This window comes from Primulina huaijiensis, chromosome 10 (assembly GCF_012295235.1).
Source record: "Primulina huaijiensis isolate GDHJ02 chromosome 10, ASM1229523v2, whole genome shotgun sequence".
NCBI classification, from domain to species: domain Eukaryota; kingdom Viridiplantae; phylum Streptophyta; class Magnoliopsida; order Lamiales; family Gesneriaceae; genus Primulina; species Primulina huaijiensis.
The window spans coordinates 8,144,992-8,161,483 of NC_133315.1; the positions used below are offsets into that span (position 1 = coordinate 8,144,992).

The 16,492-nt window shown below is 37.0% G+C and overlaps 1 protein-coding gene across 2 annotated transcripts; it reads right to left on the reverse strand.

Moving 5' to 3' along the window:
• Window positions 1-2,279: 2,279 nt before the first annotated feature.
• Window positions 2,280-4,502, reverse strand: LOC140985786 (uncharacterized). 2 transcript variants are annotated; one of them, XR_012176852.1, is made up of 6 exons: window positions 4,318-4,502; window positions 3,952-4,216; window positions 3,668-3,844; window positions 3,494-3,601; window positions 3,156-3,413; window positions 2,281-2,596 (listed from the first exon to the last, which is right to left on the reverse strand). XR_012176852.1 is itself a non-coding variant. In XM_073453712.1 (5 exons), the coding sequence occupies exons 2-5, from the start codon at window positions 4,131-4,133 to the stop codon at window positions 3,344-3,346; spliced, it is 537 nt and encodes a 178-aa protein (XP_073309813.1). In that variant the 5' UTR covers window positions 4,134-4,216; window positions 4,318-4,502; the 3' UTR covers window positions 2,280-3,343. The 2 variants fall into 2 exon arrangements, 1 of the variants encoding a protein (XP_073309813.1); XM_073453712.1 differs by having other exon boundaries at window positions 2,280-3,413.
• Window positions 4,503-16,492: the final 11,990 nt, after the last annotated feature.

Sequence of the window (16,492 nt, forward strand, 5' to 3'; positions counted from 1 at the left end):
TTCTGATCCGGATCACCACGCTAACTTGTCCTTTCTCTCATTCTCTTCTTGACCCTGATCCTGTCCCACCTTTTGTCATGCACACATACAAACAAGACAACAGCCGGATAACTCCGGTGAGAATATAATCCCAGTATAAACAATATATACATGCAATGCATAAAAAAATATACAAAAGCATAAACCATGTATCACCAAACATAAATCATAATTTATGACACATTAATGAATACAGATAAAACTCTTTGACTCGTCATCTCATACTCGACTCATTTCTAATCTAGGGATCCCGGTTCCTGGATATTACAATATACCGAATTTCCGCGATGGGAATCGATCCATTCCTAAGCAACATCGATATAAATCAAATATCCATTGTCTCGGCATATCCGCCATAGACTTGGCATATCCGCCAGTGCCTACTCTGACAATGTGCAATGGGCCAATGATCACTCTGTCATAATGTGGCACCTCTGTCAGCGACTCTCACTCAATAGCTATCTGCTATTCTCTGCTTGTCTATAAACCCATAAACTAAGCATATTCATTCAAACAATATAAAGGTATGAAACCAATAACATAAAAGTATGTGATTCAGGGAAACTCAAGTCCAATCTGACTTCAGTCAATCTCCCGGTTAACATTGATTTATACCTTCCTTTCGTCGATTTCTGGCTCTGTCGAAGTCTCAAATTCAAAGCTGTCAATATCAATCTGAAATGACACAGTGAATAAGCATAATATCAATATTCAATTCAACTCAGATCTGTTCTGATCAATACTCAATCTAATTCAATATCGACGGCATAACGGTACAATATTGATATCCCCGTCAACTCAGACAATATGAGATATCAATCAACCACTCAGAATCAATAATAACACCCACACAATGCCAAACATCTGTACACTTCTATGCTCAAAATCTGCATATCTCAACCAATATGTTTGGAAAATCATAACAATTGCATACGGTATTTATTCTTCGATCCGTTTTCGATTCTACGATGTCTAATCTCGCAATAACACAAAATATGTATCAAATCATAATTCCTCCACTACATAAATTTTAACCCACGCTGGAACATAATAAAACTTACGTCTTTGTGTAGCCTTTGACGATAGAAACGCAGTACCAAACTCGGATTGAAATTCCAACGGCCAGATCTTGCACAAATCACAAATCTATGATGCAAGGAAGTTGGAGGATGTCTAGGAGGATCTCTCGGTTCTTTCTTGCAAATTCTGAAGGGAAATGAAGATTAGATAATATATATTGCATGGGAAGGACACTTATCTTAGTCTTCTTAAAAAATCAGGCGGCGCTCGGGCGGTCAAACGGGTACAAGACGGGTTAAACACTGGCGCTCGGGCGCTCATTTTCTACCGCTCGGGCGCTAGATGTTCTGTCTGAATACTAAACTTGTAGTGCACTGGCGCTCGGGCGGTCCTTTTCTACCGCTCGGGCGCCACAGGTTCTGTCCAACTTCTTGGCTTGTATTGCACTGACGCCCCGCTTCTCCACTTGAGCTCCTACAATCTCAAATCTGTTAAACCCACTTCTGATTACAGTAATTACATTTCGGGCATTACAAGACGCACGTGAAGTAATAGGGTACCATTTTACTTCGCATTATCACCGAATTCATATCCAATAAATTAGCGAAGTCTTTGGCAGGTTCAATGAGGGAAAACCGGTCCGGAATTATACCGATGCCAAAGTAAAACGTCTTTGGCGTTATTGATTTCGTAAATTGCAGAAGTAATAGCTTATATATAACTGCATAGTTTACATTGAAGGACAAAGTAAATGTGTTGTTTAACTTCACCGATTTTATATTTTGGTGAAGTAATTGATGCGAACGACTTCGATGTTAAGGAACTATGATGAAGTAAATATATTCTATAACTCACCATAACTTTTATTTGATGAAGTATTTGATCTTCTGTTACTTCACAATTTATATTTAATGACGAAGTAGTAGATTCAGAAGACTTCATTTTTTTGTATTGTAGTGCTGTAATTAATAGAGAACGACTTCACAATTATTGAATTGTGGTGAAGTAAATTCTTTCTTTAGCTTCGACACAATTTTAATATGACGAGTTATTTTGTATTTTATTACTTCATCATTTAATTTAGCGTTGAAGTAAATAATTATTGCAACACAATTTTAATTTAACGAAGTAATTCTTGATCAATACCATACTAATTTAATTAAGTAGTGAAGTAAAAACATAATACACACATACACAAATATAACTTAAAATACATTCATTTGATTCTTAAATTATCCATCTAAAAATAATGAAAATCCACGAATCAACAAGTATATATACCAATCCGCAACTATATATCCACAAATCCACAAGTATAACCCAAAAATGTATCCACAAGTACGCATAACCAAAAAATATATCAACAAGTATATCCACAAAACCAAAAGTGTATATCTACAAGTATGTCCTAAATTGCACAATGATGCACATGATCCATTTAAGCACCTACATAAGAGTAGATGAATTCGCTCCATTCACTTCTGAATTCATCATATTGATATTGGTTGTAATATTGGTTCTTGATTGATCCTACAAACTGAAATGTAAAAAGTACAAGATGCATTAGATTAATAAGATCATTCATCCAAAAAAATGACAATATCCACAAATGAGAATGCATTATTCAGAGCCAGTTTCAGGATATATTTCAGCTTAATTTTTAGAAGATTCCACACTTCAAACTATACAATAATTCTATATTCTGAGATCAAGAAACTGAAATCTATATATTAATTATAGCTTCTAAAGGCAAATCTTCGTAAAGTTTATAACAAGAAACTGATATCAACAAATAAACAATTGGGCATATATCATACACACCACTCTCACAAATAAAGATCAAATCATATGCATATAAACAACAAAACTAAGCATATCATAAACAACAAAATAAAGGGCAAAAAAATATCTCAATTATCATAAAATGCATATTGCCATATGCATATATATCCCAACGGAAACAAATTATCCCAACCATTAATTCTAATAGCACAAATTCCAGAATTAATAATTATATAGATTTCATGTGCACATATCCCAATGGCAGCAGTTTATCTCGATAATAAATCAGAGCATATCATAAAGAAGAAACTTACCATCTTCTCCAAATGTGGATTTTCAGATTCAACTATCTCTTTCATGTACCTCATCACACAATATCCACATTCAACAGAACCACTTTGTTTTAGATTACCATATATATAATTAAATTGAAAAGTTAATGCAACAATCATAATCCAAATAATAAGAACTATCCATTCATGTCTTCATACATAGGCACAATTCATACCGTCAATTGTTTAAAACACGGCCTTTGAGAAATACCCTTCGAGACATTGTACATTTTGACCCCACTACATTTTAAGAAGTAAAAACTTTTTTTTTTCATATTTGTAAGTGAATGCATTCAAAATCAATATAATCTACTATTTACTTGATCACTATAGTTTTCTTTGCATTGTCTCGATTTCTGTAAGCCGTAGAGTCCAATAAATATATCATATTTTTATCTTCATTGATGATAGTCAAGATCCAATGGTACCTGCAAAAATGAAAATATAGCATTGACTAGTATATAGTAGAAATCAATAAATAACTAAACTCTTACCTAATGTTGTATGGGATAAGGCAGATATTGTCTCTACACACTGCTTCCAACTTGTCAGCAATATATCGTGATAAATCACGACCATCTTTGCCAATTGGGCATGTATGTATGCTACCGGGATCCACAAATGAAATATAATCAGCCCTGTCTTCCTCTCTCAAATATTTGTAGAGGTGACTGCACTCAAATATTGCATAACTTGGTTATAAATGTTTCAAAGTATGGACAAGTTCCACATAAAATATTAAATATGCAAAAAACACAGTAAGTTAGACATAATATACCCCATGTAAACCAAAATTTGTCTGGCGCCTATCTCTCTCATCTCCATAAATCGTAAGATATATTCTCTTAGCAACAGTATGTTTTTAGGACGTCCAAACATAGCGCCCTCAAACTCTATGTATATGGTCTCCGATTCATTCATCAATCTTACAACATGTGAGTAGATATACTTGCATGTCATGGGTAATGTTTTTCAATATCCTTGAACTTGTCGAGCTGATCTGGAACATCCGAAAGAGCAAATAGTTGAGGTTTCCCCTTCTTCTACAATTTAGAATATTCATAAAAATATTCTAAGGTAAACCATTGTTCAAGAAACATATATGACAATTGAAAACAAAAAATCAAGAGAAAACTTAAAGTACCTATGTCGTTGGAAAAATTATCAACTCTGTAGGCCAACCAACAATGGCTCCAACTGCATCTCTGACGATTCTTGGTCCATATTTAATTGGGATTGGAAGTTCTGCTTCTTCATCTAAGACAATATCAATAGATACCTTGAAGTTTTGTTCCCCAAGTGGAACATGGTGAATCGTGATATTTGGACTTCCTTTATATTGCTTCCTATAAAGGATGCAATCATTTGAACAAGCATGAATCTTTTCATGAGTCAACGCCAAACAACTCAATGTCTTTTTTACATCATACATTTTGGATGGCATATTGTGATTATCTGGCAGCATATCCTCAAAATCCATTAGTATATATGAAAATAGAGCATCACTCATCCCATGCCTTGCTTTGGTATTGTATAGTTTCACAAGTGCACTCAACTTTGTGTAACGTTTATGTAAGGTCCAAAAATTAAGACGACGTAATCCAACTGCAAGCAAATCTAGGAAATATGAAAATGGCTAATTAATTGATTTTAATTGTTAATTGATTATGTGACATACATGTTTATATGTTAAATATGATTTTATTGCCATTATGCATAAAATTATATTTTTAAAGGATATTCAAGTTGCGATCGAGGAACGGAGACCGAGGGCTGATAAACGTAAAATGTTTTTATTAAATAATTATTTTTAATTGTTTAAAGTATGATTGATGGTTTTTAATATTTTTGAAAATAAGGAGTTTTGAGGTGATTTTATACGCCGGGACGTAAATTTTATCGGTGTGGGTTTTTCAACAAAAATACGAACTTTTTGACAACCCGGCTAATAAATTCAAAAACATATTTTAACAAAACTATTTTTAATATTTTAACTAAACTCCAATTAAGCACTAATGGGCCTAAATACCTACTTAATGGGCTAAGCCTTATTATCGATTAATTAAAGGTATTTAAAGTGCAAAACCACACCCCAAACCATTCATTCTACACGCCCCACTCTCCCAATACAATCCAAACTCTCCCCTCCCCTCATAACACACGAGCACACACAAAATTCAGGAAGAGAAGGCCACGGTTCTTAAGGATTTCAGCCTAGGGTTTTTCCTTGCCTCATACTTCGCAATCGTCAACAAGAATTCGTGCGTTTAAAATGCAAAGACACGCATACTTCTTTCCTTCAAAACATCATCACACCATAGTATATTTTTGTGCAAGAAAAGATTGGAAAACAAGTGACACTTTTGTTCAATTTTCGGTTTTGCATATGACATGAAATTTCAAGTATGATTTTTGATCCAAATTGTGTTGTTTATGTGCATAAAGGGGCTGCCATGATTAGGACATGTTTAGACATTGTTTTACATGAGTTTAGAGTCTTAGAGTTCAAGACAAACACCATACACGATTGAAACCACAAGCTGGTGCATGAAGTTGCTGTCATGGTGATAATGGTTCGGTTTTGGTTCAGGAGGGCAGGGCTCGGTCTTGGCTTGAGTCAGGGCTTAGCCAGGGTCTGTAAAGAGTCAACGGAAGATTCCTAGCAGTAAGTGGGCTGGGAGGAGTCCTTGCCAACAAGTACTCCTACACGAGAACTTGTCAAGCCATGCGCAGAAGTGCGCAGGTTTCCAGGGATTTAGGGGCTCGGTCCAAGGCTCAGGGGCTGGGCTAGGGTGAGTCTTAAGGGTCTTAGGTGAGTGCACAAGAGGTTGGTTCAGGGGCAGGGTCAATGGATAGGGTCCTAAACACCAAAAAGAAGAGTCCACACACCATAGGGGTTCTCGGCCAGCATATGGTTGGGGTTGGGGACTTCGGTTTCTTTTTTTGGGTTGGTTCCTAAGGGTTCCAAGGTTCCAGTAGGGTGTACTAAGGGGTTGGCCAGGGTTTGGTTCCAAGGTTTCCAAGGTTCCAGTAGGGTGTACATGGCTCTAGGGTGGCTCGAGAAAATCGAAAGGTGGCTCGGGGCGAACAATTATGGGTCAAGTTAGGGTGTTTAAAGCTAAAATAAATTGAAACACGGATAACGGGGGTCTATTCGTGGTTCAAAAGGGCTAAAATAATATAAAAAGTCTAAGTTTTGAATTTAGGAATTTTATATTAAAGTTTGGGATTTTTCGGGATTAAAACGCCTTCAAAACGACTAATTACGAATTAATTAAAAAGTCTAGTATTTAAGTTAAATAAAATTTTGTGAAATTTAATTTATGCTTAAATAATTATTTGGGACTTGTTAGAGTCAAGGAAATTAAGAAAAAGTTAAAAACGTGAAATTTTATGTACAGGGGTAAAACAGTCTTTTTACACCTAAAAATTAGTAAACATCATGACAGTGCTCTAATCGCTGGTTTATATGCTAATATGATTATTTCACATGTTTACGAATTTTTATATGATGAACTGTGATTTTTAAATGTTCATGAATTTTTATGGTTTAAATTGGGAATTTAAAAGATGTGTTGCATGCTTGGTTTCAAAATAAAATGATATTATATGCATGTTTTTATTAAGTGATGGAAATACGACTTGTTGAAGGACGTGAAGGGATTGTGATTAAATACGATGATATGTTGGAAATATCGTGAGGGTTATGATCCCAGTGAGAGCCCGACGATCGTGTTTCCTTGGATACGGATACGAATATGTTAATATGTTGGACAAGGCCCAGTTGACCGGTGAGAGTGTTGCCAGTGTACCCGCCGCCTAGTACCGTGGTTTTCTCTAGATGGATCTATCGCCTAATACGATTAAGAATACGAGTCACAATCACGATCTAAATTCAAAAAACACAAATTTGAACCTGAACATGAACATGAATATGAATATGAATACGAATATGAATATGAATATGAATATGTTAAAATAAATATGTTGATATGAAAATGTTTACGAAAATGTTTATGTTTAAAGTTATGAATTATTATGAAAATGTTATTTTAAGTACAAGTATTTTTCACTTTGTATGTGAACTGTATTGTTATCAAGGATATGATGTGTTGAGTCTTTAGACTCACTAGGTGTGATTGATGCAAGTGATGTTGATAATTATGATATTGGAGGTCTTGATGGGTGACTTTGCTGGACTGTCGGTGCACATAACCCGAGGACCAGCGCTTCTACTTGCCGCATTTAAGTTTATGATTTTTTGTTAAAGATTTTAAGACTATTCATTTATGCTTTTGAGAGATTTTTTGAGAAGTTTACTATGAGCTACACTTTTCATATTTATTGCTTTTTAGGTTTGGTAAAATGTTTTACGATCTCATGTTTTAACTATTTCTTTTGGATTTTTTAAATACTAGTTGGATGTTTTATTTTAAAATGGTGCAAAAGTATTTTATGTATATGTATATGTAATGGCCAAAATTTTGAGAGCTTTAAAAAAAATTCTAGTACTTTTTAAGAAAACGATTAAGCAGACGTTTCAGTTGGCATCAGAGCAAAGGTCCTAAAAAGGGTTGTGCCACCATCATCGCCGGAAAGATCAGCCATCAATCTTCAAAATTTGTAAGTTTTACATGCTTTATATGACTCAGTATGATGTTACTGGCATGATGACATGAATGATATGTTATGATACATGTTTACTAACTTTTTGAGTATATATGATTTGCATGCTTAAATTGCTAAATAAGTAAGGATATGTCACATGATTAGAAAACTTAGATTTAAAATACATGTTGGTTACGTTAGAATTTGGAAAACATTCAGATAAAATGCCTCCTAGACGCGCCCCTGTTATTGAGAATTAAGCCGAGAACAGGGTGAACCATCAAGGGAATGCACCACCCCCACCACCACCACCTCCTCTGGGAGATGCTGCTACTTGTGCGTTAGAGGGGATATCTTGTTTCTTCAAGCATCAGTTATAGCAGCAGCAGTTACAGCAGATGCAGCAGGAATTTAGGCCACGTCATGATATATATGATAAGTTCCGGAGGCTATGGCCAAAGGAATTTTCTGGCACTACCGATCCTTTTGTTGCTGAGGGTTGGATTCGTTCACTCGAGGTACACTTTAGCTATCTGGATATGGGAGATGCTGACCGTGTGAGGTGTACCACTTATCTGTTTAGGGATGACACTTCTTTATGGTGGGAAGGAGCCGAGCAAGGTGCTAACCTTGCTACACTTACTTGGGCTCAATTAAAAACGATATTCTACAAGAAATATTTTACTGTGGATGTCAGAGGGCGATTAAAGAGGGAATTTATGACTCTCCCTCAGGAAGACGCTACTGTTGCTGAATTTGTGAAAAAGTTTGATAGGGGTTGTCACTGTGTACCCTTTATTGCCAGGGATGCTGAAGATAAGCTTAGACACTTCATGGCTGGTCTACGACCCACCATACGGAATAATGTCATGATTATGCGTCCTTTGGATTATGCTACTGTAGTTACTTATACATTCATGTCTGAGCAATCCTTGAAGGAGATCGAGTTTGAGTTACATCACAAGAGGCATCAACATCAGAAAAATAATCAACCAAATAAGAAGCCATATACGGGTCCTCCTAGACCTCAAGGGCCTCAAAAGCCTCAAGGTCAAGTCAAGAAGCAAGCACTGTCAAAGCCACCACCTGCAGCACCAAAAACTCCAGAAGGACAACCATGCAAGAAGTGCAATCGACTACACTATGGGCCATGTGTTTGGGGTAATACTAAGTGCTTCATATGCAAGGAAGAAGGGCACAAAGCTGTTGATTGTCCGAAGAAGAATGCACCCACCGTTGGGCGAGCTTATGCTATGAATGCAGAGGAAGCTGAAGGGGAACCAGAAACTACTCTTATCACTGGTAACATAGTCATCTATCATTTTTATATTGCTCATTATTGCATGAAATGTTAAATTGGTTAATAGAATGGAATTGGGAACAAGATTTAACCTAGTGGAAATTAAGTTGCATGTTCTACTTTAGTTGGAAATTAAGATATGATTTTAGGAACCATAGAAATTGGTATTGAAATTTTGAGCCTTAGATTTATATGAAGGATGTAATATTTCCAATAAAAGTTTTAGGGCCAAAATTAAAGAAAAATCATAATAAAGGGTTGACAGAGGTTTCAAATTTTATTGAGGGGTCATTATGCCATTAAATAAATTATAAGGGTCTAAAATGTAATGTTCGATAATTAAGGGACCAAAATGTAATTAACCGAAATATAAGAAACTCAAGTGCAATTTCCGAATTCTTAAGGAATACAAATCCAATTTTCAAAATTTAAGGGATTAAAATATGAATTTTCGAAAAATACAAGGATTAAATTGCAAATATCCGGAAATTTTGGACTAAAATGCAAATTTCGAAAAATCGAAGGGGATAAAATGCAATTTTTCAAGAAATGCTTAAGTTCAACTCGTAATCTTCATCTAAATTTGGGAGAATTAGTGATAGAAATTCTTTAAGCTTCAGCACGAAAAGATTTAAAAGACATTTTCGCCGCAGGAAGGATTATCATTCAAGGGGTAGCTACCTATGCACTACTAGATTCGGGAGCTACACATTCATTCGTCTCTGAAACCTTCATCAAAAGACTGAATATTACTCCTCAGGATATGGGTTTGGGTTTCAAAGTTTCTATTCCTTCCGGTGATCAAATGCTCACGTTAAAATTGTCAAGAACCTGGAGCTTCGTTTATTCAAAGATGTGGCTCGGGCAGATCTTATTGTGCTTCCTATGCCTGAATTTTATATTATACTTGGGATGGATTGCTTATTAACGAATGGAGCTTTGATTGATTTTCATCAGAGATCAGTGTCTATTCTATCAGTCCAACTGCCTTTAATTACAAAGCAGTTCATGATCAACTGGACTCGGATCTTATCACACTACAGATGGCGATTAAACAGCGAGAACTGGATAAAAAAACTTACTATTCCAGCAGGTTCTCATAGTCGTTCATCAGAAGAGCAAGCTGAACCATTAGTTCAACCATGTGAGAACCCGGAAAATTCGATCCGAAGCAAATCACGTAAGAAATACAAACTTAAAATTTAGCTTAATCTAAGCTCAAAGAACTTTCATTCTAACTGTAAACTTAAATATGAACTTAAATTTTCAGCTAACATAACTCGATGAAGTAGCTTCAAAGCTCGGAGATTAACTCAACATGAAGCCGAGCTGCAAATAACCGCATCCATGGAAGCATTGTCACTGGAGGAGGAAAACCCCACCTCAAGGACTCGATCTTTCAGCTCAAAGCAGCTCAACCAAGTGTGTCCTAACAAGATAAAAAAGGGAGCTAAAAGGTGAGCCAAGGAGTTGGACAAATTTATTATGCAAGACACAACCTTTGAGATAACCAAGAAAGAAGCTAAGGGATGAGCTAAATGTTAGGACAAATTAAGTATGCAAGAAATGACCGTTGAGATAGCCCATGAAGGAGCTGCGGGATGAGCTAAGCGCTAGGACACCTTTATTATGCAAGGAAAGACCTTTGGTGCTTGGATTTCCTTTGACCATCATTATGAGATAAATTAATCCATTTCTTGGGCTCCAAGGAGACGGCCAAGGGGGTAGGGAAGAGCCACAATTTTGCTATAAATATGACGCCTACATGCATGCAAACCCATTCCAAAAAGCCAAGAAAATTTCGGTTTCCCCTCACCCTAAAAAGCTCTCGGTCGAAATTCAAGAAAGAAGAAAGAGGAGTTCGTGCGGTTCAAGTGCTAGAATTCTATGTCGAAGCGCTGCTGAAGTGAAGACAGTAATTGAAAAGAATACGTCGAGGTGCTGCCAAATTTTCGAGAGGCAAGGTGCCGAAGTCTACAAATTTCGGTTCTATCCTTAAATTACTGTAAGTGGGCTTTTGATTAAGTATTTGTTTGTATTTTAAACCTTGAATAAAAATACTATGACATGCTTATTTGTATGTCCATATTTTCGAAAATTGCTATCTGTTCTATCTAAAATTTCGATCGATTATGTGTTTCTTCTATGCTTCGAATTCCTTTGATTCCGTTGTGTCCGTATAAAAACTCTGAAATTTGAAAATCTGAAAAGTTCTGTCTGTTACCTCTGAAATATTTGTTACACTGTTACGATTCAATTTGAAATGGGACGAGAATTGTGATTCTGTCTGGCCCCCAATGGTGGGTATAAAAATATTTCTGTCTGGCCCCCACCAGTGAGTATAAAACCGAGTTCTGGCCTCACTCCTTAGAGAACTAATATATTGGGGACAATTTGACCATGGAAATGAGATGAGTAACAGTGTTTTGTCAGTTCTGAAATGATCTGATTTGTTTTTGAAATGCTCTGAATCATCTGTTAACTTCTGTCTCATATTCGATTCGTTTCTGTAAGTTAAAAGTAATAAATTTTGAAAGTTTGTTAAAGAAATGTTTTAAAGATTAAGTTCTATATGTATCTTTGGAAATCGATCGACCCCCCAGTTGCTGAGTGTTTCCCAAAACACTCACCCCTTACAAAATTTCAGATAAAACTGAAGAGCAAATAAAGGAGGAGGAGCAGGAAGCTTTCTGGGGTAGGTGAATCGATGATGAAGATCAAGACGCAAGGGTTTCTGTTTTTCTTTTGTTTCCGCTTCAAAATACCCTGATTTAATTTCCAATTCAGTGTCATTGTAAAGACATTCTTGATTTTATGAAAAAGACTGGTTTAATTTGATACGAGGCTTAATTGTTTGCAAATAATTGTTAAACAATGCCGGATGTCACCGATGCTTCGGACACGGGGCGTGACATTGAAGTGGTATCAGAACCGCCAGGTTCATAATCCCGCTGGGATTTTGATAGACAACCTGAGTCCAACTTTCGTTTGTTCCCTAAATTTTCGAACAACTTCAAAAATATATCCCTTCAATCGATCCGCAAATCCATAGAATCGAAAATTTTCCACGACAACTTTGTTTCTATTATTTGTTCCTTTTTACCCTTTATACGATTCTGATATTTTTCCTCCACTTATTCTAGGAAATGGCTGCCCCACGTATCCGCGCTCAGGCTGCCCTTCGTATGCGTCAGCTTACGATTGATAATCAGACTAGGGAAATCGCGACCTTGAAAGCGCAATTGGCCAAGGAAAGATTGGAAAAGCAAGAACTAACTGAGATTAATAGGCACATACTGGAGACTGACGTACAGCGATTGGCTCATCACTTGGACTTGGCTGAGAGCCAACTTCTACAGATGCCGACTGATTCAGCTCGCATCGCGCGCTTAGCCTCACTCAACAGGGATTTTCTGGAGAGAGAGAAGATAGAGCGAGGACGTGCTCAGGCTCGTCAGCGTCAGGAGGAGTTCAGCGCCAAGCAAGAGCGGTACATTTCAAGGCTCCACAGAACCATGGATAAGCTTCAAGACCAGAACAACTACTTGCATCTAGTGGTAGAGAACATGGCAGAGGAGGAGGAGGCACCGATGGAGGTGGCCGGAGACGACAGTGACAGCAACAACGACAGAGGAGAGATGATAGACTAGATTAGTATCAAGATTTTAATAAAAGTATCTGGATTGTAGTGAAATTGCGATTAAGAAAATATTATGTACCGAATTATTTTTAAATGAAACTTTCTATTATCTTATTGCATATTTAAAATTGGATGAGTATACTATCAGTAAAATTGTATTTTTTTTAATCTTTATAGGGAAAAAAACATGGATCTTCAAGGCATTATAAATGAACTTCAAAAACAACATCAGGAAAAGGAGACAGAAATTAAAACACTGAAAGAAAAAAATGAAAAACTTGAGAGAGACAACTACCAATTGGATGGGAATAATGTATGCATGATGAAGGATCTTCGTGAAGCCAGAGAGGAAGAGAAGAGACTACGCGAGGATGTTAAACGTTATGCTGCCTATCATCTAGAGTCGGAACGTCGTCACGAGATCACCATGCAAGAGTTAAACAAAGCTCAAGATATGATTTTTACACTTCAAATCCGGGATGATAGCCTTCTCAAAACATAACGTCGTCTTGAGGAACGGATCGAAGAACAAGAAATCGTGAAAAAGTAAGCCAATCAACAATACAGGAGCTTCAAGAGCAAGTAAACAACCTTGACCACCACAACACACAGTTGCAAAATCATATTGATCAGTTACAGGATAACATGATCAATAAGGAGGAACTCTTGGAAAAACTTGAAGCTAACCAAGAAGAAAATCCTATTGAAGAAGAGGAGATTAATGAGGCAGTAGAAGACGGTGAGGTCATAGATGAGTAGGGAGAGAACTCTAGGCATCGACTGTATCTAGAATTATTTGATTAATCCTTTGTTTTGAAACATTTGATTGTATGAATTTCAAAATTTATGAAATTATTTTGATTTTACATCATGGCAAATAAATTAATAAAATACATGTTTATAGGAAATGGCAGGCATATCACCCCGAAACAACCGTTACCCTCGTGGCGCCAACCAAAATGAAAATCCACCACCACCACCGAGAGTGAATCTCAGTCAAGAAAATATGATGGCAATAACTACCATTTTAGCCGCCACGTTGCAAGGAATCGTGAACCCCCTTGCCAATGATATCCAGCCACCACCGGAACCACAACCGCGTGAAATTAAATACCATTATGAATCTCTGAGAAGGAATCGAGTTCCAACTTTCGATGGAAACCCAGACACGGAAGTCAGTCATAATTGGCTCAAAAATGTCGAATCACAACTACACCTACTGGATGTGCCTGAAGAATTGAGAGTAGAAGTTGTAAAACCGTTTCTAAATGACAGAGCACGAAAGTGGTGGGAAACTGTGTCACCATCTCTAGCTGAAGTAGAAGAAATCACATGGCAGAGTTTCAAGAGAGAATTTTTGAAACAATACTACCCAGCCGAGTTTCGTCTGCAAAAGTTGAACGAATTTGAAAACTTCAAGCAGACCCCAGAAATGATAGTGATGGAATACACTTCAAGAGTTAACGATCTGGGAACTTATGTCCCAACAATCATGTCTGACGAAACATTGAAAATATATCGCTTTAAGAAAGGACTGAACAGCCAGATTCAATCGGCTTTAGCAGTATTCAAGCCGAATAATTTTGCTGATCTGATGGGCGTGGTGATGAGCGCGGAAACAGATATCAAGCGCCGTGAAGAGGAAAATAGGAACAAAAGACCATTGGTCAGCCAATCTGCTCAAAATGGTCCCAAATTCAAGAAGCAAAATCATTCAAGTGGACCTCCAAGAGTAAATTTCAACATTGCTGGCAATATCGAAGGAAAATGGTGCGATACATGCCGACAGAAGCACATTGAAGAATGTTGTCGGAAAACAGGTGTGTGTTTAAAATACTGTAAAGTGGGTCACCGGATTAAGGACTGCCCAGACAACAAAGACAAAGGGACGGGACCCATCAAACCAAAGGAAAAAAAAACTAATGCGCGGGTGTACGCAATAACCCAGGAGGAAGCTGATAACACCAATGAAGTGGTGGCAGGTACTATCTTACTCAATGAAATGCCTGCATATACCTTGTTCGATTGTGGTGCTACACACTCATTTGTATCTAGAAGATTTGCTAAAAAAACTTAAACTTGAACATGATACTCTCAATGAACCATTAAGAGTGGCAACACCGGCGAGTAAAATAATTGAGACACACAAAGTGTATCGAAACTGTAAAATTGGTATCAGCAAACAAACTTTTGAATGGAATTGATTCAACTTAATATGGTTGAGTTTGACATCATTCTTGGAAAGGACTGGTTAGCTAAAAAACATGCCATAGTGGACTGTCAAAAGAAAGAAATTAGTCTTCAGACTCCGACTAAAGAGTAAGTCATATACCACGGAAAATCCTAGGAAAGGAAATCTCTGTTATCCGCTTCACAAGCCTGGAAGGCCATAAAAGGAGGAGAAGAAATTTATCTGACGATGATCACTGAGATCAAAGAAAAAGAAGTCCCAAAGTTGGAGGATATTCCAATTGTTCAAGAATTTCCAGATGTTTTCCCCGAGGAATTACCGAGAGAGATACCCGATATAGAAGTAGAATTTGAAATCAATTTGGTCCCTGGTGCTGCACCAATCTCAAAGTCACCATACCGAATGGCTCCAGCTGAATTAAAAGAGTTAAAGGAGCAACTTCAGGGATTAATGGACAAGAAGCAGATTCGCCCTAGTGCATCTCCGTGGGGAGCTCCAGTGCTGTTCGTAAAGAAAAAGAATGGAAGTATGAGGCTATGTATTGACTTCCGAGAGTTAAACAAGATCACCATAAAGAATAAATACCAACTACCAAGAATAGACGATCTTTTTGATCAGCTAAAGGGAGCCAAGGTTTTTTCTCAAAACTCGATCTAAGATCTGGTTATCATCAACTGAAAGTCAAAACTGAGGATATCCCTAAAACTGCTTTTAGGAAGAGATATGGACATTACGAATTTACAGTAATGCCTTTTGGTATAACAAATGCTCCTGCAGCATTCATGGACCTGATGAATCGAGTGTTCAAACCATACTCGACAAGTTTGTGGTTGTTTTTATAGATGATATCTTTGTATACTCACAAAGTGAGGAAGAACAACGAGAACATTTGCGTCTCACGTTGCAAACACTGAGAGAAAAGGAACTATATGCCAAATTCAAGAAGTGTGAATTCTGGCTGAAAAGTGTGGCGTTCCTAGGACATATAATTTCTGAATTTGAGGTGTCAGTAGACCCTAAGAAGGTAGAGGCCATCAAGGATTGGCCACAACCTAAAACAGTAACCGAAGTAAGAAGTTTTCTTGGTTTAGCTGGCTACTATAGAAAATTTGTGGAAGGATTTTTTTCGATAGCCATCCCACTCAACAAACTTACTCAGAAAAATTCGAAATTCATTTGGAATGAGGCATGTGAAAGAAGTTTTGAAATCCTGAAGACAAAACTTGCATCCACACCAGTACTAATTCTTCCCGAGGATGGTAAGAATTTCACTATATATAGTGATGCATCAAAGGAATGATTAGGGTGTGTACTTATGCAAGAAGGTCAGGTAATTGCTTATGCCTCAAGGCAACTAAAACCTTATGAGCAAAATTACCCCACTCATGACTTGGAGTTAGCCGCAGTGGTATTTGCGCTTAAAATCTGGAGGCACTACCTTTATGGAGTGAAATACGAAGTTTTTACTGACCACCAGAGCCTCAAGTACATTTTCACCCAAAAAGAATTAAATATGAGGCAAAGAAGGTGGATGGAACTTTTAAAAGATTATGATTTGGTAATCAGTTATCATCCGGGTA

Coding starts and splice junctions, on each gene's coding strand:
- LOC140985786 (XM_073453712.1), bottom strand. CDS start 4,133: ATGACATGCAAGTATATCTACTCACATGTTGTAAGATTGATGAATGAA. Junction 3,845..3,951: donor CAAATTTTGGTTTACATGGG/GTATATTATGTC, acceptor ATTTGAGTGCAG/TCACCTCTACAAATATTTGA. Junction 3,602..3,667: donor CTTATCCCATACAACATTAG/GTAAGAGTTTAG, acceptor TCATTTTTGCAG/GTACCATTGGATCTTGACTA.